The sequence below is a fragment of the Anoplophora glabripennis genome, unplaced genomic scaffold (assembly GCF_000390285.2).
Source record: "Anoplophora glabripennis isolate ALB-LARVAE unplaced genomic scaffold, Agla_2.0 scaffold6, whole genome shotgun sequence".
In the NCBI taxonomy this organism is placed as follows: Eukaryota; Metazoa; Arthropoda; class Insecta; order Coleoptera; family Cerambycidae; genus Anoplophora; species Anoplophora glabripennis.
The window spans coordinates 869,116-896,278 of NW_019416749.1; the positions used below are offsets into that span (position 1 = coordinate 869,116).

General features: G+C 30.7%; 3 protein-coding genes across 3 annotated transcripts in view; 2 read left to right on the plus strand and 1 right to left on the minus strand.

Annotated features, from left to right (window-relative positions):
• Positions 1-1,437: 1,437 nt before the first annotated feature.
• The window catches only part of LOC108911956 (ammonium transporter Rh type B-B), an 84,690-nt gene continuing 58,964 nt past the window's right edge, over positions 1,438-27,163 (minus strand). Inside the window, exon 9 of the mRNA XM_023455396.1 lies at positions 1,438-1,661. Within this exon, the coding sequence (XP_023311164.1) occupies positions 1,501-1,661 (161 nt within the window). The 3' untranslated portion in view covers positions 1,438-1,500. The remainder of the gene's footprint in view (positions 1,662-27,163) is intronic.
• On the plus strand, positions 9,106-21,633 carry LOC108911962 (circadian clock-controlled protein-like). The gene is made up of 8 exons (XM_018717063.1): positions 9,106-9,225; positions 12,933-13,028; positions 13,753-13,900; positions 14,381-14,514; positions 18,247-18,342; positions 19,098-19,245; positions 20,266-20,399; positions 21,272-21,633. The coding sequence occupies exons 1-8, from the start codon at positions 9,162-9,164 to the stop codon at positions 21,571-21,573; spliced, it is 1,122 nt and encodes a 373-aa protein (XP_018572579.1). The 5' UTR covers positions 9,106-9,161; the 3' UTR covers positions 21,574-21,633.
• LOC108911973 (protein takeout-like) lies at positions 23,337-26,534 on the plus strand. The gene is made up of 5 exons (XM_018717072.2): positions 23,337-23,427; positions 24,624-24,720; positions 24,936-25,082; positions 25,735-25,868; positions 26,186-26,534. Exons 1-5 carry the CDS (start codon positions 23,370-23,372, stop codon positions 26,485-26,487), a joined length of 738 nt encoding a protein of 245 aa, XP_018572588.1. The 5' UTR covers positions 23,337-23,369; the 3' UTR covers positions 26,488-26,534.

Sequence of the window (27,163 nt, forward strand, 5' to 3'; positions counted from 1 at the left end):
ATTAATCTTTGCATTAGCAATACACATTTTTTATTTGGTTGGCAGACAGGGTGTTGCACATATATTTTTTTAATTTTAAAGTTAGAATTCTGTTTGCTGATACAGATATATTTTTACAATCAAATATTTCTTCAAAAAAATGTAAATATTTCCAATAAATAACCCAAAATCTTCACTTATTATAACCACACTTTGTTAAGGATCTATCTCTGCTTCCATTCTTGAGGTGGATCTAAGACATAATATTTTCATACTTGGTGACCTATTTTCAACAAAAAGTGGGTAAAAACTCTACCATAACTTGTGAAGTGATCCTGAAGAATGATATTCTGAGAAAAAATAAGTCCAAATAACTTTTTTCTCGAAGCGGTAATGCATAGAGACATCCATATAAGCATATCAGGCAGCATTGTCAGAGACAAAATTAAGTTTTATAGCCCAGATTGATATAAAAAAAATAAATTGACTTTTGATGTATTATTAATGCAACAGTCCCTATTACGGTATATTCCCTATTACTTTCAGGAAAACCTAAATATTATAAACATAACAGAAGAATGTCGTGTGGAATAAAATATTTATACAACGTTAAATGTGATATGTAAATATTTATAGGTACCTAATGACTTGCACCTTAAGATAATAAGTTTGTAATGCTATACTGTATGTACCTATAATGTCTGAAAAAATTCCTAACAAAATATGTCTATAAAATGCAATGATACTATATTTTGTAAATGTATGATAATAAATTTCATTTTGTAAAAATATAACTTTCATTTAGTTGGGTAGGTACTTACATCGTTGTCCAAGATATCAAAGACCAAACTGACAGAAAGTATCATACAGGGTGTTTGATATTTCAGAAACTATCACTTTGTAATTGTACAATTTTGATTTTATTCTTCAATTGTGCATAAGGACGACATTTAGACATTTCACAAGGACAGTTTCTTCTCAATCTTATGGTTGTAAATAAATACATCTTAGTAAACTTGAGTGCTGCCTTACTTATATTGAGTTAATTATTTTCTGAACAAATCTTCAATTGCCCTTTTAAGCCGTTAGTTTTTGTACAAATTACTGAAGAAATATTTATTGTTATAGATTCATATTTGTTTTCAAGTTTCCTTCTTTGAATTTAACGGTAGGTATCGGTGGTTTCAACTTCATTTGTTCCTGAATGATAATATACCCTAAAAATACTTACTCTACATGGGGTTTTGGATTTGATATGAAACATTAGTGTCAATATTTTATGATGAGGGCAGTGGGTAGGTCAACATTATTTAATATATTATACAAAAACAAGCCATATATAAAGTTGTTTACATTAAATTAAATTTAATTTAAACAATCACTAAACAAGTAAAATAATGAATTATTTTGAACGTTTTAAAAGATGAATCATTAAAAGAAATAGCTACTTCTCTTCTACAATCTTTCTTAAGTTACTTTGTAACATGTGCTATAAACTGAAAATTATCTTTTTAAAGGCGTTCATTCATTTAGCGGTATTTCAAATGAAGGGTCATACTGACTAAAAGCTTCAGAGATCTTTTTTGGTGGTGGTAGATGTTCAGGAATTGTCCAGAAGATGGCGTCGTCATAGTGGAATTGCGACGAAATTCGACTGGTCTTTTTCCATTTTAATATAAACCCTGAAAAAGAACCTGATTTCAATACAAAAAATAACAGACACCCTTAAGACACTTGCTGTAAATTAAATCTTAAATAAATTATTTCGGTTAGAGTAGCATTTACATAATAATGTTGCTGTCTAATGTATAGTTCTCATTTATTATAGTTATACTACCTACGTGTATTAAATATTTGATGGTAAAAAATGGTAACCACTGAATGATTAATAAAACAGTCGTACCTAGAAAATGTTTGTCAAATATGTTAGAATCCAAGAAAGATACTGAAAAAGTTGTACAAGAATTAGCAAATAATGTTGATAATTCTGATGATACTAAAGCTATTTTTTATTTATTAGATAAACTATAAGCATAAATGTTATTAATGAACCATTTACTTAAACGACTCTCCATGTGACGTTCACGGGAATATTATATGCCCTTTGTATCGTGAATTATGCCGAGACTCAAGAATATTGGAATAAATGGTGAATGATGACTGATTGTTTCAAGTATGTATATACTCGTACTTTTTTAAAAATATTAGAAGCATATTTTAGTACCAATAAGGTGAATTTGATTTGTGAATGATTCAGTTTGGTTTACAAACATTTGCAAAAACTTCAATTTATAGTGACAAACCTGGATCTACAGTTATTTATTCTGCATATAAGCAATTTGCCTTAGTAACTATCCAAATTTTTTAACATAAAATTTTTAAATGCACTGCCAAAGTTTTTTTTTAGAAATAGCATATATCTTTTATTCAAACAATAAAAACTAAAATAATCTTATTAGCTGAAGTTATTTGACATGTTTCACTTTTTCCTTTTGTAGAGCATTATTTAATATATACCGTTTACATTTTTTTATACAAAAAAGTAAGTTGCTGTCCCACATCGTGATATTATTCCATAAATTTTCCCTAGCTTATAGAGAAAAGTAAGTATACTCTTAGGTACCCTTATCTCAAATATTTGCTCCCATAATTGCTTGTGCCAAGCGCATATGTTTTGAGGACCAAACTTAAACTGAAATTCACTTGGGGCTGTTAATGGCCCTAAAATTCGTCTCGGGGGCATAAATAACTCTTTATGAATTACGCTTACGTGTACGGTTTGTTCACATAAATCGATAAGGGGAACTAGATACCTAGATACTTAAAGCGAACCAATCTGTCATTGAAATTTGCTGTTGTCAGTTACTTGAGGAAACTAAACACTAACTTTAAATAATTAAGTATTTAGTAAAATATTTTTTGCTAAATCAATATTTTGACAAATATAATGACATATTCTAGTGTTTCTGAAATAAAATTGCCTTCATTCAAAAATGATGAGTGAAAATAAACAAATTTTATGAAGAATCCTGTAGTCCAAATTGTCAAAATGAATCAAGAATTATTGCACAAAACTTTGGCCGACCCTGCATCGTCCTTCTTTTTCAACTGATGTTATTGCAGCTTAGTCCACTTTCCAAATAATATTTTTTCTATTTGGATGCCAATGTCCTAACTGCTCAGTATCGAAATGAAATTGGTATCATTCATTAATATTTCTATTAGTTTTATAATGTAATTTTTGTCACATCACAAAGTTGAGTTCAGTTACAAATTACGTTGGAAAAAAATTCTAGTTCCTATTACGACGATGGCAGTGTAGATGTTAACGCATGTGTTTTAAATGTCAATAACTCTGGCTCTTGTCTCTAGCCTCTATCTGAATTTGGAGTCTCGACTCTCCACTGTGGCCATACTCTAAAGTGGTATGAAATCGGCACTGTAAAAAAATCGGTGTGAGTGAAAGCAATAAAGGTTCGAAGTGAATCCATTTAGTAAAATTATTGAGTACATTTTCACTCAATATTGGGCAGTTTGATCATTTTACTCATTTGTGATTATATTTAAACTAAAACTGAGTACTTTCACTCATATATAGGTACTGCTTAAATAAATTCTTCACGTAAACTCGTATTTGGTGCACTTGTACCTAAATCACAGTAGATGCCCTCATTACTGAGTGCATTTAAATGTATATCAATTTCGAGTAATTTGAATGGCACCATTTACATATTCCTTCTGTAATCTCGACCACAGTTGATAGAGGCCCGTTAGAAGTTTCAGAGAAGCGTGATCGCCAGGAGAACAGGCCTTAGCCTGCGGCGGCGGGTCTCAGCTGACGGGTCTCAGCCAGGACAGAATACAAGTATTCAATTTTCAATATGTTAATTTAGAAAGAATAAATACTTAACCAATTTCCTTCAATAAATGACATTGATTAACGGATTTTCAAGATGCAGAAGTGATTTCGTTGTAATTTAAAGGTAATAAAACAAATATGTCATATGCTACGTACTTGCTATTTATTGGTGTTAAATATATTTTGCTTCACACAATTTAAAGGGTGCAAGTTATGTCCTTTCATTTGTTTCACAGCTCTAATTATTGGAGTAAATGGGATTTTTCCCTTCGGACCATTTCAGTCTAATTATATAAATAAAATTACTGACCACGTAAATTTCTCATTAACCATTTTAATTGATATAATCGTCAGTACAGAGGGCTGCTATGATATATTTTATTAATAAAATAGTGTTTAGGAAAGTGAAATAACCGATTCAATAATTTTAATTCGGAGCTAATGGATTTATTCGCCTAGGGCATTATTTCTTGATGGGTTGTATGTTATGCAAAGTGGAAATATATTTCGAGCCAGCTGGATTAAATTTGGAAATAAGGAAAATTCAATACTTAATAGTAAATTAATTTTAAAAGGGAATTATAATTTTTTTTGAGATATGAATTTTACAATAAAAACTTTACCAAAACATTCCGTAACATGATATCCCCTTCATCTCTTTTATACAGAGTGTAATATTGAATGGAAGTCTTGTGTATAATGGAGGCTACCTTTGATCTTCAGAAACATATAAAATATTCGCCGTCGGGTCGTGAATACTGATTTGTTTTGACCTTTTTTTTGTCTTAGTCATTTTCATATTCCGTTTCTGGATGTGATCTTAAACAACGGCGGGAGTCAGCATGCACAATTGGAAACTGGGTTATGCATTGTTATCAAATCTTATAATTTGTCGAAAAGGTTACTAAAGAACAAATTTGCACACTATCCGCCATGAAATACTGCTTTTTGGCACGTTACTTTCATTGATTGGGTGTTCGCCAGAAGCCCTATCATCCCAAATAAACAAAAATAACAAGTAATCAGAAAAATCAAATAGGAATAGTAATAAATAAATAATGATAAATACTACACAAGAATAAGTAAACAATCTGTTTACTCACCTGATTTTTACGGCATATGACATACTTTCAAATACTACGACCAATATTCGCCAATTGCTTTTTATATACAGGGTGATTTCACTTTAAATATAGAAACTGCATTAGAAGAGATTCATTACCAAAAAGTAAGTAGACTTTGCTGTATAAACTTTTTTCCTGGGGGACGGTATTCGAGATGCAGGGTGTTAAAATTTATGAAAAACTATCCATATATTTTTTTGGTAATGAATATATTCCTGCAGTCTCTTTATTTAAAGTAAAATCATCCTGTATAATCTTGAACTAAATAAAACATCTTCACTTTAACAAATAATGAACCTTGACGGAAGAAAAACTGTTCAATTCAAGTTATTAACAACTTAATATACAAACATATGCAGATAAATGTACTCTTAAATGAAGAATTTTTTTCCCGTTACTTCCGTACTTGCTATAGAAATAGCTAACATTAAATTTATTTGACTTAATGGTGCAAAATCATTCGCCGTGCATGCTTTCCAACTAATCTAACCAACAAGTACCGTGATTTTTTTGTTTTCGCTCCTGATGTGCAGACTGAGTATCGATAATGGCGGATGATTAAATTTTTCATCACCCTTCAATCTCCATTGGGCGCCGTCGTCGAAAAAGCGATTCGCGCGAAGTGGGTGAGCCGCCGACCATGTCAATATTAATCCTGAAAAGTCACCGGCTTATTATTAATGGGCTAATTATTGGGTGAGAAATTATTTAAAATGATTTTAAAGTATGCTATACGATATTAATGCCTAGAACAAAACATTTTTCTATTCTCTTCGTGGTATAGGTTTTACTCATATTCATTTGGGTATACAAATACAGGGTGATGGTACATTCACGTTGCAAAGTACGATTGAATCGATTATTGTACAATGTACAGTCATTTTGAGAAATAGTTATTTATATCATAAAGGATAAGTATTTTTTACCAGTCGAGGACGATTTTGCGCCCGAGCGGAGCTAGGGCTGGCAATAGAGTCCAAGACTGGTAAACTATACTTAACTGCTGCGTCGTGTATAACATTTTATCTACTCACACAGTTCTTTATGGTTCATGAAATGAAGATTAGCAGAACAAAAATACTGATGTTTCTGAAATACCACTGCTAGCATATTTCATGGAGAAGTAAAGAACTTTAAAGTCACCGGCGAGTTTGTGGAGTGAATACTCAATGATTAAGTCAACTATTTTCATAGAGGAGAACGTGGAAGTATCAAAATACCCCAAGCTGAGAGCATTTTTGAAACTTAAGAGTGACGGCTATAAACCTAAAAAGTCAAATGTTTTTACAAGAGAACAAGACAACGATTTTCTCGTTCAGACACCCGATAACACATATTTGCTAATGAAGGTAGTGACGGTCTTAGGCATTGCAGAAGCATGCCGTTCTGATGTGTTATGCAAACTTACTTTCGACAACGTAAATTTCAAAAATTTCGATGACATTGTAGTTACAATTCCAGATTCTAAAAATTCTACAATTACTTCTCGTCTGGGTTCTGTTTCTCACCCAGAAATTCTCAAGAAATATATCAAGATTAGATTGGAAATTAAAACAGAAATATCATGCCTTTTTATGCGCTATCAAGCGGGTAGATGTTACCACCAACCAGTCGTCAAGAATACCCTCTCTATGATTCCTAATAAGATTGCATAGTTTTTGAAACTAGAACATCCTGAAACATATACAGGCCATTCATTCCGAAGACCATCGGCAACGTTACTGGCTAATACAGGAATTGATGTATTAGCAATCAAGAGACATGTTGGTTGGAAATCAGCCACAAGTTATGTTGCTGACAGTTTAAGTATCAGCCACAATTGCAGAAAGTTATGTTGCAGAAAAATTAATTAACGAAAATGAATTACCCAACAGGATTCTTTACAATGACACTTCAATTACAGATTCTAGTAGTACGTCGCATCATGCTGTTTTAATGGATTAGTCAGATAATATTGAATTTCCGGTGACTGAAATGGAGCGGTCAAATCATTTTCAAAAAAATGTGACAATTAGTAAACAAGAGAGGAATATTCACTCATAATAATTAATAAAATGTATAAAATATGCATTTATAACTCGAAATCGCTTTTTTCCCTAGGGAGGTAAGTTACCTCACTTACCACCCGTTGTCCATAGCAACTTCCACTTCTACGGTAAAATCACTTACCTCCTTAAAAGCAAGCTATTAGTAGTCTATTTACTATAGTGGGAGCAGATAAAATGTAAACCACATTTTATTTTGATGTAGTTTCATTGTCCAGATAAAAGAAATCAAATCAATAAATACGATATAGTATTGATAATACGTTTATCACAAAATTTTTGGTTTAAAGGTACCTACTTCTGTTCTAAAGGTCATTATTGGAATACAGTTGAAACAGTAGTTTTTACTGTGCTTTCAAGTTTCTTACTTCTAACAGTAATTTCTTTATATACCTCTGGCAATAGGTACATTTGGTAATTATGGTGGTGGTGGTAAATTGATGTAACAGTTTAATATTTTTCCAAATCAGTCTAAAAATGGCCGAAATAAATATATCTACAGAAATTGAAGAAAATATCCTTATTCTTGAGCCAATATATTTAGTTCTCGCAGAATTAATAATATTGGTTGATATTAACTTATTTCCGGTATAGTCCTGATTTAGTTGTCCTCGAAATTTCAAATTATTTGACAATGCACACGGTGCTTTGTGGTGTTGAATAATTTGTAAGCAAATGTTTTTTTATGAAAAGTTTTGGAAGTGGTCATCATTTCCTGTAACAGTTATATTGGGTTGGGAATTAAGTAATTCAGTCCCATTAATTCAGTCATTATCCCTTTTTATTATCAAAAGAATAACTTTTTGAACACGAAAAGAGTAAACACAGAACTTACCTGAAATCAAAGCCTGTTCGATTGTAACTTTTTCCTACATATATAATATCTAGTTATAGATAATGGCGTCGTAGTTTCTACCTTTACGAATAATTAAACTTTACGTTTTACACGTATTTGCATGCAACCGAGCAGCATTTAGCAGCCTAAATTACAGTGTTTATAGTTCAGTTCTTTTTTCCCGTATTCTCATTAGTGACACTAATTACAGCATGTTTATAATTAATTGTAATGCATTTTATTACTCTTTATTACGTTTTCCAGTTTTACTTTGCGTGAAGCTATATTTGCAGAAGGATGGATCTATTTTTTATCTACTTGTTAAATTAATGTCAATTAACAATAAATTATAAGATCAGTATTAACATCATTTTTAAATACACGAGTATATTATTTCAAAGCAGAATACGGGCTGTCTTATTTAATAAGGATTATTCCATAGAGAGTATGCCAAGTAGATTAACAAGCAAAACTCATTCAGGTTATTATAGAGTGCTCTTATTCTATTCACGGATACAGTCCGTACGATATTTGTTGAAATAGAATTGAAAGAAAAGAATAAGCCAATAAAGTTCTGTTATTGAAACTACTGTAACAATTTACCGCGGCTGGGGTATGCCTTGAAATTTTCTGCCAATGTTTTTCTATCTCGGGTGTCAATATGCTGTTATTTCCAAGAAAGTAGTTTCCTTGGAATTCTATCTCAACAAATATCGTAAGGACTGTAACTTTTTTTAAATTAAACTTTAATAACTGATTTTTCACATACTTCAAATGTAACTACTTGGATTTGATTTATTTGATTTCACGTTAACTTTCTTGATAGCCTAGCCGCGAATTTTTAGTTTTAGAAATAAACAAAAAATACTATTGGTTATTTCGTTTCTATTTATATGCGAACCACTTATACTAATAACGTTTAATCTCGTTTTAGACCTAAATAGTAGAAAGTTGAGAAAATCTGATTAGCTAAGGTGATAATTAGATTGTAACTGATGCCGGGCTCTCGTGTTGACATAGCAGATACCTAATCTCTCATCTTACGATGTTCCCGTCTAGAGTGACTTCAAAAAGACATCTGGTACAACAAGAAAACAAACAGGTAATTTTAATATTTTAAATGCATGCAATATAAAGCAAGTGGATAAGTAATTATTATTTAGGTATATTTACCTATTTTTAATAGAACGGAGAAATAATGTCAGATATTAATTAATTACAAACTAATAACCGAGGCTAGTGTTTGATGCATATTTAACTGAGATATGCGACAGCCCAAATTATTTGTTTTTAAATTGTGACTAACGATATGTGGGAGAATGAAATCGATATTTTTGATCACTTTTCTTATTGCAAGACATTTAGTGCTTCCATACAAGTTTCGTAAGTAGCAATATTATTGCTTTAAGACCCTAATTTTAGTTAATTATGAGAAGTAAAACTTATATTGGTTCAGTCTAGACTAGACAACAAATTTGGGTAATATGACTTTTGATACGAATTTCCTACAGTCCAGTTAGTAAGTACATTTGTGAAATGTTGGGTAATTAAGGAAAATGTCCATTATCTGATTTAAGTATTACAAAGAATCTCAATACGTTTTTAATTACCTATACTACAACAAGAATAATAATTTTAAGAAGAAATATTTGATTTTATCAGGAAATGGAATGGATTCTTGGCATGGCCTAGGTTGATTGAATCTGTGTAGTGTACTCGATTTGCATGAATTAAAAAAATCCAGAAGTTATGCCAATATTCTTTCAGTATCCAAGGAATTGAATGAAATGAAATCCGAAACGCTACGAGATTCTTTACGTGATAAAAATCAAATTTCTATGCTTATATGAATTTTCATTTCAAAGCGGACATGGGTACGAACAATTTCAAACCTCAAAAGTGAATTTAAAAGTTTTAGTTGTAACTGACATAATGATAAAAAGTTTAATAAGCTTAATGTGTGATTTCATCTTTAGATAAATTTTTTATCGCCTATTTTTTGCCCTCTTTTTGACCTTTTGCTATGTTTGATGACGTGTATGTTTAAAAAATATAGTGTATCCGCAATTTGACTTAAGGATTCAAAATAGATCACAGATCCGAAAGACCAAAAATTACACCAGCAACTCGAAAATAGTCCATTTTCAAATAAAATGGAAAATATGATTTTTATAATTTATAAGCCCGTTTCGTCATTCTACATTAAAGTCTTCAGAAACATTATGGAATTTTTTTTTTTAATTTCAGCATCTTGAAAGGGAAATATTTCCTTCATAAGATTTTTTTATTATTTTAAACCTGACCCACTCATTTTAAAACATGCTATATACTTATCGAAGTGCACTCAAAGGTACATCCATAAAGCTTCCCCAAGTGATGGCATATTAGAAAATAAATCAACCGTAAATAAGTCTCTCCAAGCTAACTTTATCGTTAAAAGAGTCCTAGGTCCTTCTCGAATCTTGTAAATCGTAGATTCATGTCCGAAAAGACAAGAGAAACTAGTACATTATCTTATTTCGGATTATTTATCTCACTTAATCGTTCCTAATAATTGCGCAAATATATAGGGTGTCGTATTAAAAAACAGTTTGGTATATACGTTCGAGAGGCAAGTCAATGGTTTTTAAAATTGTTGTTTCCGCTTCCTCTTTACGTAATGATCTATAACACCTTGTTTAATAACTAATAAATGGTGGACACTGAAACTTTAGGTAATATGTGAAGTCTATTTATAATGTCATTATCTGATTATTCATTTTCCTTTTTTAAACAATCGTGAATATTTAAAACGCTGACATTCAACAAGTAAATCTTTACTTTTAAATTCTAAATTTGTTTAATCAACAACCGGTTCTACTAATTCGATATTGCTTGGCGGTATTTCGTTTTGTTTCGTTTCAAAAGGTCTTCAAAGTTTATGTTGTAATAATATTAGTAAACAAAATATCCCTCTTATTTCTCCCTTTCGCAATTCTAATATGAATGAATAGAAGGTGCCTATAATAAATTAAAATTACCTGAATCGCACCAAACTCCGCATTGTTGCACTGCATTGCTAGGCAATTTGTCGACAACTGAAACTTATGGCCGGTCGCCCAGTACGGCTGTGTGTGTGCCGCGTTTGCCCGCGCGCGCATTCTTCAACTGGCCGACTAGACCTGTATATAGGTATGGCTAAATAAATATGGGAACAAGTTTTTCAAATATTTCAGTGCCGAGTTGTTGCGTAGCGACGGAACCTGGTACATACTACCTAGCTTGTTGGTCTACAATTGGGATCGGAAAGACTATACTTACAGGTTAATCCAAAGTATTGCTTTTATAGGTTACATCTCCCCATACTTCCTTTATCATTAAATATTTTTCCTGCAAACATTGTTAGAAGTGTTCTTATTCGACAACTTTAGTCTTTTTTGGATTGAGGATTCGGGACCAAATTTATATTGTCAGTTATTCTATATTATTCCGCAAATATTTTATTAGTATTAAATAAATATACCAGCAGCATTAAAGTTAGGCAAATCATTTGCTTTTACATCTCTAAAGTAGACTTTCAATGTCGGCGGCAGGCGGCAGCGACTGCAACAGACGGCAACGTCATTTGCTGAGGGAATAAAACTGGCGGGTTTTTTCCCTTTTCCCTAATTTTATTTGCTACAGCACATAACCTTACCGTCTCCTGCTGTCGCCTACCTTATACCGCCGATATCGGAAATGTACCTTTAGGTTTGGTCGCGACTAAGAGCAAACTTGCTTTCTGAAACTTCTTCAAACACTTATGATAGCAAGTAGTTTGCTTTCATTTTCTAATCGGTTGTAGATACAGTTTTATATTGCATGTGTGTCTTGTTATAATCACAACAGATATACAAAAAAGCTTAAATTTGTGAGTTGCGCTTTAGTGTTTATCTTTTTATTTATTGTATCTTATATATATCTCTTATATATTTATTGTATCTTATATATTGTATCTTTATCATACGCACATGCACACAAATATTCTTAAAAGTTCAATGCACAATGTTTACCATCGGCTTGCGTACGCCCGCTTTATTCTTATCAATGTAAAAAAATTACTAATTTCATTCTGTGGAAATTAACCCTACTGATGTGTTCGTACAGGTGCCACGTACAATTTATTGGTGTGCCGCTTGTATAACTTTGGCAATTAAAGACGTGCTTTCGAACATATCGATATACAACATCCACACGATACGTCATTTATTTTACATTTGACAAACATTTGTCAAGTAACCGCATCATCTGGAGCTGACTTGAAAAGAAATTTATATAACAAATTTCTAAGAAATTTACCATCACTATTGCTCATTTTTCCCGTTCATTGCTCCTCGATATTTGAAACAAAACATGCATATTCTAATAAAATTATTGTAAATGTAATTTTAGATAATGTAAAATGACTGATGTCACTAATTGCATTACCGCTGGCATTAATATCTGCAGATGCATTAGTTACCTAATGCGCTTGCATTAGGATTATAATTGTCATCGATCCCAAAATTCAATTAAGCCATCCATCTGTAAGTGAAACCACCATTACAAGTCATTTACTAAATGATTGCATACCTACTAGAACACTTTATTTCGTTAAAGTTGTAAGGTAGTAGAAATACATTCGTTTTTAGGAAACCTACCATACAACTATCTTATTAACAAATGTGCGAAATTGTTGTTTTAAATGAACTAACATGTACAGGGTACATCATCTTAAGGAATGATTGGTAATACAGTGGTTGATTTTATTCTTAGAACCCAATAATATATGTGAATTCATAAATATTTGAACATGATTCTCATAATCGTTGGTTACCACAGCAATAAGTAGTATAACAACACCTACCACGTTTCATTGAGAACTAGTAAGAATTATCAAGTCGTGTGAATATTTTTTTATTAAATTCCAATAATTCTGACTCCACAAATATGATTGTGATGTGATTACGGATAAAACGTTGTATTGCATTCGTGTTTTAATTGCGTTTAAACATTCTTGCGAGGATAAAATGCTGCTTGTGCAATAAATAACTATTATTATCCATCAGTTTCTTATTTGTTTATTTTTATAGCTGAGAAATTCGAGAGATGTCGCAGAGATGATTTCGATCTAGATACCTGCTTGAAATTGACAATTCAAAATGCTTTGACACTGATAGGTAATAAAGGTAAGGACTGAATATGTAAGCAAATTAGAATAATAGGTATTAGTTGAATTGTGACAGTGGAAATAACAACAAATATGTATAGAGAGTACATCTGCTTAGAAATTGGTGGTGAACCTTTTGAATACAGTTGAATCTGGGAATATAAAATATCGTTAATGTATTCCTAGGTAAAAGGAGTTCAAAAAGAACAATAGACAGCAATTCGCTTTGTCTTCAAAAGGTGTTTTCGTTTATCATACATTGTAACATTTGACAAGTGATAACATTTTTAGTTTTTTAATTATTCTATATATTGTTAAATATATAAATATTCTATTGAAATTAAATTCATTGATAAGAAAGTGATTAGTTAGCGTATTAGATTAAGAAAGTCATATTTCATACTTTTTGGTCTATATAGGATATAAAAAATGTCACATTCGTTGGAGCTGAACCGCGACGTCAAACGAAAGATTGTCTTAATGTAGGTATGCATTTTAAATCGCATAGCAGCAAATTATCTCTAGGCTCTATCTGAATTTAACACTTTGATGTTACTCTATGGCTTCTTCATAAGCTTGCTGTTTAGCATTTGCGCAGCCATAGTAGTATGATGAGACAAGGACATAGCAGTTGCTGTTACTACACAATAGTCATACCTTGAGACTTCTTTACATACTGAATTACGGACACATTCTGTGGATACGTAGAAGTTTTTATATTGGCGCATTTTTTCATTTTATAGGAATATCTTCTCTAGACTTGCCTTCCATAGATCCTTTAGAGGTTACAAGAGTGGAAATAGGAGCCGGAAATAGCGCAGTGAAGCTCGTACAAAAGTACTTTAACATACAACTTCTAGGATTTTCAACCAGTGTTGTGGAAAACGCTCAGTAAGAAGAACCTGTATTGATTAATTTGAGTTTAAAATATTGATCACCCTAAAAGGTAGAACTTTTTAGCTGAAGCTTTCTTCGTTTAGAGCATATTTGTACATATAAAATTAACAAATCAACAACCTGGGTATTCTTAAAACAGTTGAATAAATGCAACTGTGAATGAGGAACTGCAACCTATATTTTTTATCATGGTGTAACTCTTGATCGGGAAAGTAAAACAGTTTTCTTCTTAGTTTAAAAACAGTTTAAAATAACATTTTCTTTCTCCTACTTTAGTTTGGTATTTACATAAAAGTAATTCAATTTTTAGAATAGATTTGACTAAAACTTGTCAACATTATTCTAACTTTTATTTTTTTTACAACGATAAAAGTGGCATAATAAAAAATTAAAAGAACTCGATACATATTAATCGAACTTGATTTTTAAATGTTTAAAAGTTTGTTTTAGATAATGAATGAAATGTTGTTTTAGTTTAGATCTGGACAAAAAGGTATTAACCTTTGCTATTCATTTGCCTAAGTTAGAACAAAAGGCCAAATATGAGATAGATGGCAAAGTAATGCTTATGCCAATGTTTGGAAAGGGCGACTCACTTATTCAATTATGTAAGTATTTGACATGCAATGTTTCAGTAATGGGACACTGCTCTATATGGGAAACTCAAATCAATATAGGACGGTTGGAATTTTGGCAATATTTCCGGAACCATTTCACCAATTAGGTTGATTCAAATTGTGCTTAATAACTAGGTACGTTGTACTTCAATCAATAAGTAATTATTTTTATTTAAAGCAAGTGTTCATTATTTTGTGGTTATATAAAGGATAAAATCGTTTAGGTTAAATTTGCTCCACCTTTAAAGCGTAACTAGTATTCCGTACCAACCTAAGAAACAGATCTAATGAATTTTTTAATTTGGTTGGTGGAATGGTTAAAAAAATTATTGAAACATATTTGATCCAAGCACCTAATTTTGATCTTAATCTCCTATTAAGCTGCGCCCCAATTAATTACACTCTATCTAAAACAGTAATAAAAACAGTATCTAGTATCTAAGCTGCATATCTTGATCATTTATACATTTGAAATATCATCTTGCTTGTTACTGAACAAGATTATTCCTTAACATTTTGAAACATGTCGATAAACTTAACAGAGAATGACACTTTTTATACTAAAGGCTTTTCAACTTTACTATAAACAACTAAATAAATGCCGAAATGACGATAAAAAAAATGAGGAAAAAAATGATTTACTGGACCAATCATATTACGCTTGGACTTTGCCTTGACTTGCAATAATTAAACACTTCAATAAAATGCCACTTGTTTGCATTGTTACATAAATAATTATTTATCCAATTTATTGATAGTTCCATCAGCATAGGCGTGTTTCTTGTAATATATCCATAATTTTACTTTTCGATAATATATTTCAGCAATCGATCTTTTTGATTCCAGTTGACGTAACCTTAACTCACGTGCTCACCTTTGAGGAGGAAACCAAACACGGCAAATCACATTTTAAAGTAAAATCGTATAAACTATCCGTAAATCCCAATGGAGCACACTATCATTTTGACAACCTCTTTAATGGTGACAAGCAGTTAGCGGACAATATTTTAAAAGTTCTAAACGATAATTGGAAAGAGATATTTGTCGATGTTAAAGAAGGACTGGAGATGACGTACGCTGAAGTTTTCAGACTTATAGCCAATAGACTATTTAATTACGTTCCCGTTCATGAGATATTCCTGACTTAAGGTTATGGTCACAATAACTGTTGAACAGTGATGATGGTAACTGCAATGTATCTATTTTATTAAAGAATTAATGTACCAAATGCATTTACCAATATACCTACATTCCGGTGAAAGTGAACAATTTCTATTGAGTGAGATCTAATAAGAATATTTAATAAAATTAGTTAACATGTCAAGAATATCAAGATTACAAGGACTTTAAAAAGACTCGGAATATTTTTGAAGTACCTTAACTGTTGGGTATTTGTTTTAAGAAATTTGAGTAATCAAATGACACCAAACAAAAAGTCAAGGGGATTACACTCTGGAACATCTTCCCCCTTACACAAATCAACCTGTAGGGATATCTTTTATTATCGATCTTACCTACCAGTAATTCTGAAATATGTTGGTGCATCATCATGCGTAAATCTTCGATAATTTTCTTCGCTTAATATGGTTAAGGTAGAAAATAATTCCGTATGTACGTATGTATGTCGGGGGGGTGGTGGAAAATTTATTACTACACGGGTGGCTTGGTGGCAAAGTCTCGTACAATTTTTATGTATGATAGCATGATCTTGAGTTACAGAGATTTATTGCTCTATTCTCATTACCATTTTATCGGGGACCACACGCAGGCAGAAGATGTTGAGCGACCCTTGTATCTGCCTTAGGTCACCCATCCAAGTTCCAGCCTGCGTCCGTGATGCTTACCTAGGCCGATCGAAATCCATCGGCCAACACTCCCGGCTAGGCGGTCCCCACAAAATAATTCCGTATTAGGAGATCATTAACAATATCAGCCCATAAATACACACTCAACATCTGTTAATGTCAGCAGCCTCCTGTAAAGCTACTCTCATTTTTTTTCCGATTCATAATTAGTAGATAATGCTCAAATACATAAACACAAATATTTTGGTTCAATTCTGACTTATCGTTGTTGAATAATCAAAAAAATACACTTTTTTATATAGCTTGGAAGATGTGCTATGTATAATCGACCATTTCTATTTTTACTATCAGCTTTGCTGAGATATTCTGTATAAAAATATGTTTTTTAATAAGTTATGATGTAGGAAACTTTGATAATTAAAGAATTCATCACTTGCAATCTATTATGCAAATGTGCGTAGTGTGTAATTATTTACTTAATAGTAATTATAAATCGCACTTTAGTAAGAAAGGAGAACTATGTACATGCATTTAAAGGCAACATGGCACAGGCAAAATAGCTAGTTTGTATTAAACACCCAAACAAATCTGAGCAAATGAATTTAATAATTTTAGTTGTCAGTCTTATTTTAGTGCCACTGTTAATTTCATACAAATTTCGTAAGTACTGTTATTTTGTGTACATCAATATTTGGGAAATAAATCTTTTAAGGTTTCTCTATGGTTTCTCTATGGTTCTCTAAGGTTTCTAAGTATCTCTATGCACTGTGCATTTCAAAGTAACCACTTTTACTTTAACAGACCAGATTAATTTCATAGCGCCATTAAATAATTTTTATTTAAAAAAATGTGTTTTGTATCACAATTTATATACCTTCTAATATGAATTTTAAAAATATATTATGTTATGCTCAGATATAAGAGGAAAAATAAGTTGTTATTGCATATAATTATTTAACACCCTGTATCCTATTCACCATGCTAACACGTTTATCGTGCAAATCCACACTATTTTTTTCTAGAATCGTGACTAAATTATATGAAAATTCAGCATTTGTATTGCGATTTTTTACAACTGTGAAATTATTACCAACAAGTTGTAGGTTTTCTTAAATTTTCAAACAATATTGTATGAAAATTTAATACAATTTGTTCCTGTCACGATTTTAAGAGCGATTGTGTGCATTTTAGTGGCAGTGTTTTTTTTTGTGTACCATGAGAAAAGAGTGCAAGTGCTTCTGTACCAAGATTTTTAAAGAGTAATTTTTTGCAACTGATACGCTAATAAAACAAAATAGATCAATTTTTTATAAGACCTATTTTGTTATCTGATGAGGCAACATAGTGTATGTATAGTTATCTCATTGTTAGTTAATTGGAAGGACATATCATATTTGAAACTTAATTTCTTACTACAATTATGTGCCACTAAAAGACTTATTAATAAAAAGTAAATTAAATTCTATTACTGCTATTAAAGTAGGTAGAGAAAATTAAAAAGTATGAGCCATAATTAGCTGTTAATATATTTTTTTTATATTTAATGAGCAATTATCAGTCACAAGGTTATTCTCGTCTCCTTTACAAATATCTATGTATCTACCTAACATATAAGATGAATAAATGAAAAATTTGCGTTATTATCAGTATCATTTCAGATTAGTGCAAGCATAATACTCGTAGATTATAATATATTTATGAAAACAAGTCTTTCACTAATAAAAATATTTTTATAGCAAACGCATTTATTGTAACGTATTCTTTACTTTTATTCTAATTTTTTGATAATGGATTGTTATGTTATGAGACTTCCCCAATATTTTAAAATTTTACAACATAAACACACACGTGCCTCATTACTATTTCATTCGAAAATATAATTAAGTTTCTTAGATTAGCGATCGATATTTTATTTTAGCTGAACAGTTTGAGAGGTGCCACCGAAATGATCCCGATTTAGACAATTGTTTGAAAGTAACAATTCAAAATGCTTTGAAACTAATAGGAAACCAAGGTATGTAAGTGTAAATATTAGTATAAATTTTCACGGACTAGGTATTTAAAACTGTTCTGTTTAACCTCAATATCATAGCAACATAAATACATAACAATGAAAAGCATTTGTTATTATGCATTTATTTTGTCACACAAACAGTCTATTTTTATTTTAAGATATTCGATACAATTAATTGTAAGATAAACGGTTATAAAAATTAAAAGGTACCTATTGGTAAATTGAATACGATTTCAAATAATATAACTTTTCTATTGTCCAAAAATGTTCAACTCGCAACTTTAAGACATAATAACTCACAGGTTGAGCCCGAAAAACAAAATTTATATAAACTTGTAACGTTATTTTTGCAAGACCTACCTATTCGAGAGATTGTCCACCATTTTCTAGACAATAACATGCTTATTAAAATAAGTATAAAACAAATTAAATTAATATATAATACTTAAACAATGTTAAGGATCTGTTTATACAATAATTATTGTAACTAGAATACACCGAAAACATGTTATGAAAATCCACTATAGCAAAAATTGGTCAAACTAAAAATTGTGACAAGCTTACGTTGTACAAAAGTTCGACAGAGAGTGTGTCCTGATACCCATTTTTTTTATAAAGTTTACGTTAGCTCTTGTGGTTTTAACATTTTTTTTTTTGTTTGAACTAAACTAGTATTCATTATACAAATAATTTCAAGGAGCTGGAGTTTGTTGCTGAACAATAACTGTGGGTTACTTTACATTTTTATTTTTTAGGAATCTCCTCTCTAAACATGCCTTCCATAGATCCTTTAGATATTATAAGCGTGGAAATAGGTGCCGGAACCAGCGCAGTGATGCTTGTACAAAAATACTTTGATATACAGCTTCTAGGATTTTCAAACTCGGTTTTGGAAAAAGCTCAGTAAGGAAAAACTACATTTATTAATTTTAATTTAAACGATTTACTCGGTAACTATTGGTCACTACACGTTTAATTAATGCCATGTCAAATTTACTGCGTAGTTGTCATCAACGTCGTTTACAATTTTGATATGTTTCCCAGCTAAATAGTAAAAAATAAATTTGAAACTGAAGAACAAGCGTCTGAGTATTAGTGTATATTATCGCCGACCAAAGCAAAAAAGCCATTTTTAATTCTGATACTAAAACTAATGTATGTAAATTGAATGTGAACCACAATACTAAAAAACTATTAAGTAATGAAGTAATAATGTCGGGTATTATCTGAATCGACCAGGACCAATTGTTGGGGCCCAAATAGGCCTTTCAGGTTGACTGTTTGTTGATAGCAAAGGAAACTCACCAAAATCTGATGCAATTGAATTTCTTTCATGTCGAGGGTAAAAGGGAAAAGATAAAAGGAAATGAGTTCGACAAATCACTATTTGTGATTCACTTAAAGGAGTTAATCACACATAGTTATTAATTTTGAAGGAGCGTATAGCTAAATATCTAAAAATAAAGAATAAAAAACTTGCCACAAAGCGGGTGGCCGAACGCCAGCAGATCGATGAAAAATCTCACTCATATACCGGGCATATTTGAGTCCATGGCCTTTTCGTTCTCGAGACATACATCCTTTAGATTCTCTGTTTATTGAAATATTAATTAAAAAATTGGTGTGTTGAATGACTCAAGCTGTGACATAGACAAAAATAAGTCATTTTTATAAATGTGCATGCTATGTCATGTGAAAATATGTCTGTCGTCCCTTCTCACACTAAATCAGTTCTCATCTCGTTCTTATTTTTTATTAACCCTCAATATTTATCTAATTTTATTTATTTTTTTTTGTGAAGAATGGTTTAATATAACAACATATATAACAGTCTTTAAAGTAATTTATAAGCTTGTAAACACCTGATATATTGATTAAATGTAATTTCTCAAAGATTTTTAAATAATGTGATCATTATTACAGCTTAGATTTGGACAAAAAAGTGTTAACATTTACTATGTTTATATCCAAGGTACAACAAAAGGCTAAATATGAATTGGATGGCAAAATATTACTTTTGCCTATTTTTGGAAAAGGCGACTCTCTTCTCACATTTGGTAAGTATTCATAATATTCGATCTATTCAAACAAAAATTCTAACAGAGAAGAAAAAAGAAAAAATGATTTTACAAGTTTTTCTTTTTCTAGGGGCGAATATATTATGTTCGTCTATAAAGAATGGTTTTCTTAACTAAAACATTAAACTTGCACAACTATTTGCTTGACTAAAAATAATTAATAGAGTTGAAAATCGTTTTTTTTTTTCACTGAGTAAAAGACTCAAGGCAGTTTTCATTTTCCAAAGGTTTAGAATACGATATATACAGAGCGTATTTAAATAAAGGCTAATACGACTACAAATTTGGTTTTTCCCGCAAAAGAGAATCTTGAAAATGTCGTTCCGTTTTTGATCCAGAAAAAAATAAAACAAAAATCAAAATGTTTAGTTTTTCATCGATAATTTGTAATTTGTCCGTAACTATCAATATGTTGCCTGTCAGTTAAGATGTTAAATTACACAACTCTGCTCAAATTTTGATCTACCTAGTATTTTGTAAAATAACAGATTCCAAAGGTTCAGATCAAAAAATGGATACCGACTTGGCTGGCAAGTATATGTAGGTATCTAAATATCACACTCATGATCTCATTGAATTTAAATATTTTTTAGCTAACTATTAAAAAACAAATGTAGCAAAAATATTGTATTTATGCAAAAAACACTGCGTGTTGTCGCGTAGGAAATTTTTTCGCTTGTCGAAAACACTTACTTTTTACATTAATAATATAAATAACTAATCTTAACACAAAAACTAAATAAAAAGTTAATTACACAATATTATTAACAATATATTTATTAAGCATATATTTTTCCGACAATTTTACATTTTCTGGATGGCGTATTAACAAAAAACCTTTTTAATTCCAGATGATATGACCATAGAGAATACTATTGCCTTTGAGGAGGAAACCAGAAACGACAAGTCATTTTTCAAGATAGAATCGTATAAAATATCTGTAAATATAAAGAAAGCACACTACTATTTTGGCAACCTTTTTAATGGTGATAAGCAGCTAGCGGACAATATTCTAAAAGTTTTAAATGACAATTCGAAAGAGATATTTTACGATATTAAGAGTGGTTTGGACCTCTCTTACGCCGAAGTTTTCAAGCTTGTAGCCAATCGACTATTTAATGACGTTCCTGTTAATGAAATATTCTTAACTTAAGTAGAAATGACTATTATTAAATGTAAAGATGTATAAATAAAATGTAGTTAACACCAAAAATTAACATATTGATAGTTAAGCGCACTTCCTACCTTAGAGCATATACTACAAGGAGGAAGCACGTTTACGGCGACAGTGTAGACGAGTGACAGAGAGAGATTGAGGTAGTTTGGGTACTGTCTTTCTCTCTCGCGCAGCACGTGATTAGCTAACGCAACTCCTTTCTTAACGATTAGAGCGAGACTGAGCGAGTACCCAAACTATCACCTTTTCTGTCTACAGCGTCTACACTTTTTGTGCTTCCATGTAGTATATGCTCTAATCTTTCTATTATCCCATCTTCCTATTTATTTAAGATATTAAGTTTGTTAACAGTAACAACCAACACCAGTTTGTTACCGATGTTGATTTTGAGAACTTTGTTGTAACTTACAAAAAACTAAATATTTCTAAGATTCTTCTCCAAAACATGTATGTGGAACACTACAATATAATGATACAATAATGTATAATAATGTACATAGCACACTATGTAAAAGTATAGTTAATCAAAATATAAAATACAAATTAAATTTGAAGCATATTCAACTGTGCACTGTTTGCAGCATTATTTAAAGCGACTAATTTTTAAAAACTATTAGACAGGACGAAGTTTAAAAATCCTTATGTTTTTGATAAGAAAACCGTTTTCTTCCGTTTTATGAAGACTGTATTATCATATATTCTGAACACCAAATATGAGGCATTTCTGGACACATGTTTGTTGGAATATTTTTCTTCTTTTTTAAAAGCTTTTAAACTCCGTAATTCAGAATACACTACAACGCTATTCCGAAATATGGTAAAAAATAGAACATATTTATGATGCGAAACTTTGACAGGTAGATGTTACAACAAACCAGTCGGCATGAATACCCTTTTCATGATTCCTAATAAGATTGCACAGTTTTTGAAACTAGAACATCCTGAAACATATACAGGCCATTCATTCCGAAGGACATCGTCAACGTTATTGGCTATTACAGGAGCTGATGTATTAGCAATCAAGAGACATGGTGGGTGGAAATCAGCCACAATTGCAGAAAGTTACTTTGCCTACAGTTTAAGTAACAAAAATGGAATAGCCAACAGGCTTCTTTACAATGACACTTCAACTCCAGATTCTAGTAGTACGTCGCATCATGCTGTTTTAATGGATCAGTTAGATAATATTGAGCGTCCGGTGACTGAAATGGAGCAGTCATATCATTTTGAGAAAAATGTGACAATTAGTAAACGCGAGGGGAATAATTATCCAGATTATATAAATGTTACTAAATGTAATAACTGTACAATTACTATAAATATTTATTCATAATATTTAATAAACTGTAATGTTATCAAATATTTCTATTTATTTGTTCACAAAATATGCATTTATATCTCGAAATAGCTTTTTTACCTAGGGAGGTAAGTTACCTCACTTACCTCCCGTTGTCCATAGCAACTTCCACTTCTACGGTAAAATCCACTTACCTCCTTAAAAACAATGTATTAATAGCCTATTTACTATAGTGGGGCATATAAATAATATTTTTTATCCAATTCTATGGAAAATTCTAATTAACTAAAAAAAATCTATCACATTCATTATTATTGGTTATGTAAATAGGTAAACTTAATTTAGTTATACTGATCATTAATTGAATTAAATAGCTCTTTACAGAAATAACCTAAGTACCTGTATTTAAAAGTAATGTGTAAGAGAGAAATCGGCTAGTTTGATTTAAACTGTACAGCAAAATAGATGTAAAATAATGAAATCATTTTTCATTGTTGTTATTTTAGTGCCTTTGGTACTTTCGTACACATTTCGTAAGTATTATTTTCTCTAAATTAATTAAACGTTATCTTTGGAAAAAAAAATGTTTTATGTTTAGGACTCTTTGGCAATAATTACCTTGTTTTAAATCGGCCTTAAATGATACGTACATTATTTTGATTAATATACTGAACTATCAATAATATTAACATCACCATTTAAGCAGATGCCAGATACGTTATGGTTAAAATTATTATCCTTCCGATTATAAAAATATAAGTTCCGACTGTACTGTATTTGAATATAGACGGTGTGAAGAGTTTAAATGATGTTATTCTAAAGGGCCCCACATACTTCGTTCCATTCGCGCGAATCAAGAATATACAGAATCTAAAGGGCTCCATGCACAGACTTCGTTCAATTCGCGCGAAATGTTCCACACGGACTTGCACGAACGCGCCAAACACTCAGTGTGCTGAGAAAAAAACGGTACGGTTTCATCAGATCTGTTTTTTGTCGTACGTTTTTGGTTCGTACGATTTGGTCCGTGTGGTCCTGTTCGCACGATTGGAACGAAGTCTGTGCGGCCCAATTCGCGCAAATTGAACGAAGTCCTTATGTAATGTATGTATATTAATATTATTAATTTTAAAATCATTTACTTATTATTACTTACGTAATAGAAACTAATAATACGTTAGAATTATAAATGCAAGGAACAAATTAATATTGAAAATTGTTCATTTCATTTTCGTTAACCTGTTTATTTTTTACTATAGGCTCATTTATTAGAAAACAGAGTATCGCAATTATTTAAATCACTCTTTCAAATAATTAAAAAAATAGTCATTAAATGTGATGAAGTAGGTAATCAAAGAAATTAATGAATTTATAAACGATCGGAATAACTAAGGCAGAGGAAAATGAAGGTTTAATTATCGAACGGCAAATTACATAATTAGATATATGAAAGGTATGCATTTTTTTTATATTGCTGGTACCATTTTCAAGGAAAACTGACAAACTTAGGGTCACCACGAGAGTATTACAATTTAAGTGGAAGCGGCATTTATCTCAAATAAATTGAACTTCGCCTTTTGCTTTACACTTTTATTTATATTATTATTATCATTATATCAATATACCTACGACTAAAGTCGATTATTATTATTATTAACTTCAATTTTGTTATCCTTGAAAATATAGGAAAACTAAAAAATGACCGATGATGATGATTAATAATTTCCAGCTGAAAATTTCAAAAGATGCCACAGGAATGAGATTGATCTGGATAATTGTTTAAAAACAACCATTCAAAACGCACTGCAACTAATTGGGATGACAGGTAATAAATAATTCAATATTTAGTCGTGATAATTTTATGCTGGCCTTTAATTATTGATAATTAATGGCCAAGGCCAATTAAATTAATTAATTTATCATCTTGTCAATATTTCTTTGAAGAGAGCCAAAATTATAAATCGGAACAATTAGACACTACTTAGAATGAGTTAGCAGTTCAGTTATTATTGGCCATTTAAATATTTGTGTAATTTTTATTGATTCCATCGCTTAACTTACCTCCTATAGATCCATTAAAAGCTGCTAAATTGGAAGTAAAAGCTGATACAAGTACTTTGCATGTCGTACAGAAATATTTTGATATGAACATTTTTGGATTCTCAAATTCCACAGTAGAAAATGCTCAGTAAGTTCAGTTCTTTTAGTACTATACTGTAACCTGAGGGGTTATTTCTTTATTTAACCATCTACCGTTATGGCCAATATCATAACGATATTAATTTGCAAAAGCGTTTACCGTTTACTTCTGTAAAGGGAGTTTATAATTATCATCTACACTTTAATTAATACGTGGGAACTTCTCATGTAGCATGTATTGTTCAAAATAAATACAATTTTTGTTAAAAATTCATGCAAAACTAGCTTCCATAATTTTTTAAAAATTTCTATATTTTCTGTACCTAGATTCGTAGCAATAAATTTTTTAATGTTTAAATTTTTAATTTCAGTTTATTTAAAGAATTTAAAGCCATTGAAATTCCAATATCGTTACAAATTTTAATTAGAAAAACCAAAATATTGAAGAATCATTCAATTAGTTGTTAATAGGTATTACCTTTTCTGAATGGAGGGAAACAAAGTTTTGTATAAACTGTTTGAACAAATACGTTTACTTAGGATTTTCTTTCTTGATATATCGTATATCAATGAAGCACTCACATTTGTACGAGTTTCTCTCGTTCATTTACGATGTTATTTAATTTTGGAAAAACACTTTACGCCCTGTATATTTCGCCCTCTTTAATGTGATGTATTTTGTAGAAAATAATGTGTTTCAGTTTTGACACAGACAAAAATATTTTAACATTTACCATATATGTGCCGAAAATATATCAAAAGGCTAAGTATGACATAAACGGCAAAATAATGGATTTCTCCATTTTTGGAAATGGTGATTCAATTTTGACGCTATGTAAGTATTAAACACAGTAAGTACGAGATATAGAGATCACCAAACTTCTGCAACGAGTTGTTTGATCAAAACTGAAAAGTTTGTATCTTTAATGCAACTGTAAAACTCCTACAGGGTTAAAATTAATATCAAATAAGTCAAAACCAAATTAACAAACTACTATATACAACTGTATTGACATTTGAAAGACTCTACAAAAACATCCATTCATTTATTATTTTTATTTTGCTTTTTATTACAAAATATTTTTAAATTCATAACCTTTTTTCTATGAACTCTCTTAGTTAGCATGTTCTAAACATATTTTTTATTTTCAGTTAATTCAACATTAACACATACTATCAAATTCCAGGAGGATACCAAGGACAATAAATCTTATTTCATTATAACATCTTATAATCTTTCAGTAATTACTAGCAAAATCCATTTTTACTATGACAACTTATTTAATAGTGACAAGCAGTTATCGGAAAAAATTCATAAAATTTTAAACGAGAACTGGAAAGGGGCATTTGGTGACGTTAAAGAAGGAGTGCAAACTGCATACGCACATATTTTCAAGAACGTAGCCATTGGACTGTTTAATAGAGTTCCAGTTGAGGAAATATTTTTAAATTAAGGATAAGTTATAGTGTTAATATGGGACTATAACAATATACAACTGTAAACTGTACTGTGTTTTTAATTAAAAAGTTAATCAACTATATAAATTAGGACTGAGGCAAATGTACATGTCATAAGTGTTAATAAACAGAAAAAATTGTGATTAATTAAATGCGATTACCTTCGATATATCTTCCGGTGGTTGAAAATTTATTTTTAAAATTCAATTTAAAAAAATCACTTTAGGCAACGAATAGATTCGGTTTAATTTATATTTTTATTGAATCTAATAATAGGACAAGAAGTATAAAAATAATAAAAACTATAGTGTTTACGAATTTGGAGATTTACTTTACTTACTTTTAATATGGGCTCTTAGTGATCCGAGGAAAAACCAACTGAAGTTATGACATGGACTTAGAAAAGGCCGTATACCAATTTTTAGCCCTGTAAAGGGTGTCTTAGAAATAGGTGCTAAATTTTTACCACGTATTTAACTTATAGGAACAACAACTTTTGTCTAATATATTTTTTTTCAAATTTACATTTTTTTACAGTGTTTTGTACCTGTATTAAAATAACTCTAACGAGCTATCTAATTAACTTATGCAAGTGTTTTACGGAATGATTCTCTATCTCAAAACAGCGGCAGGTAAAAAAATTATATGCACAAAACCCAAAAAATTATGAGA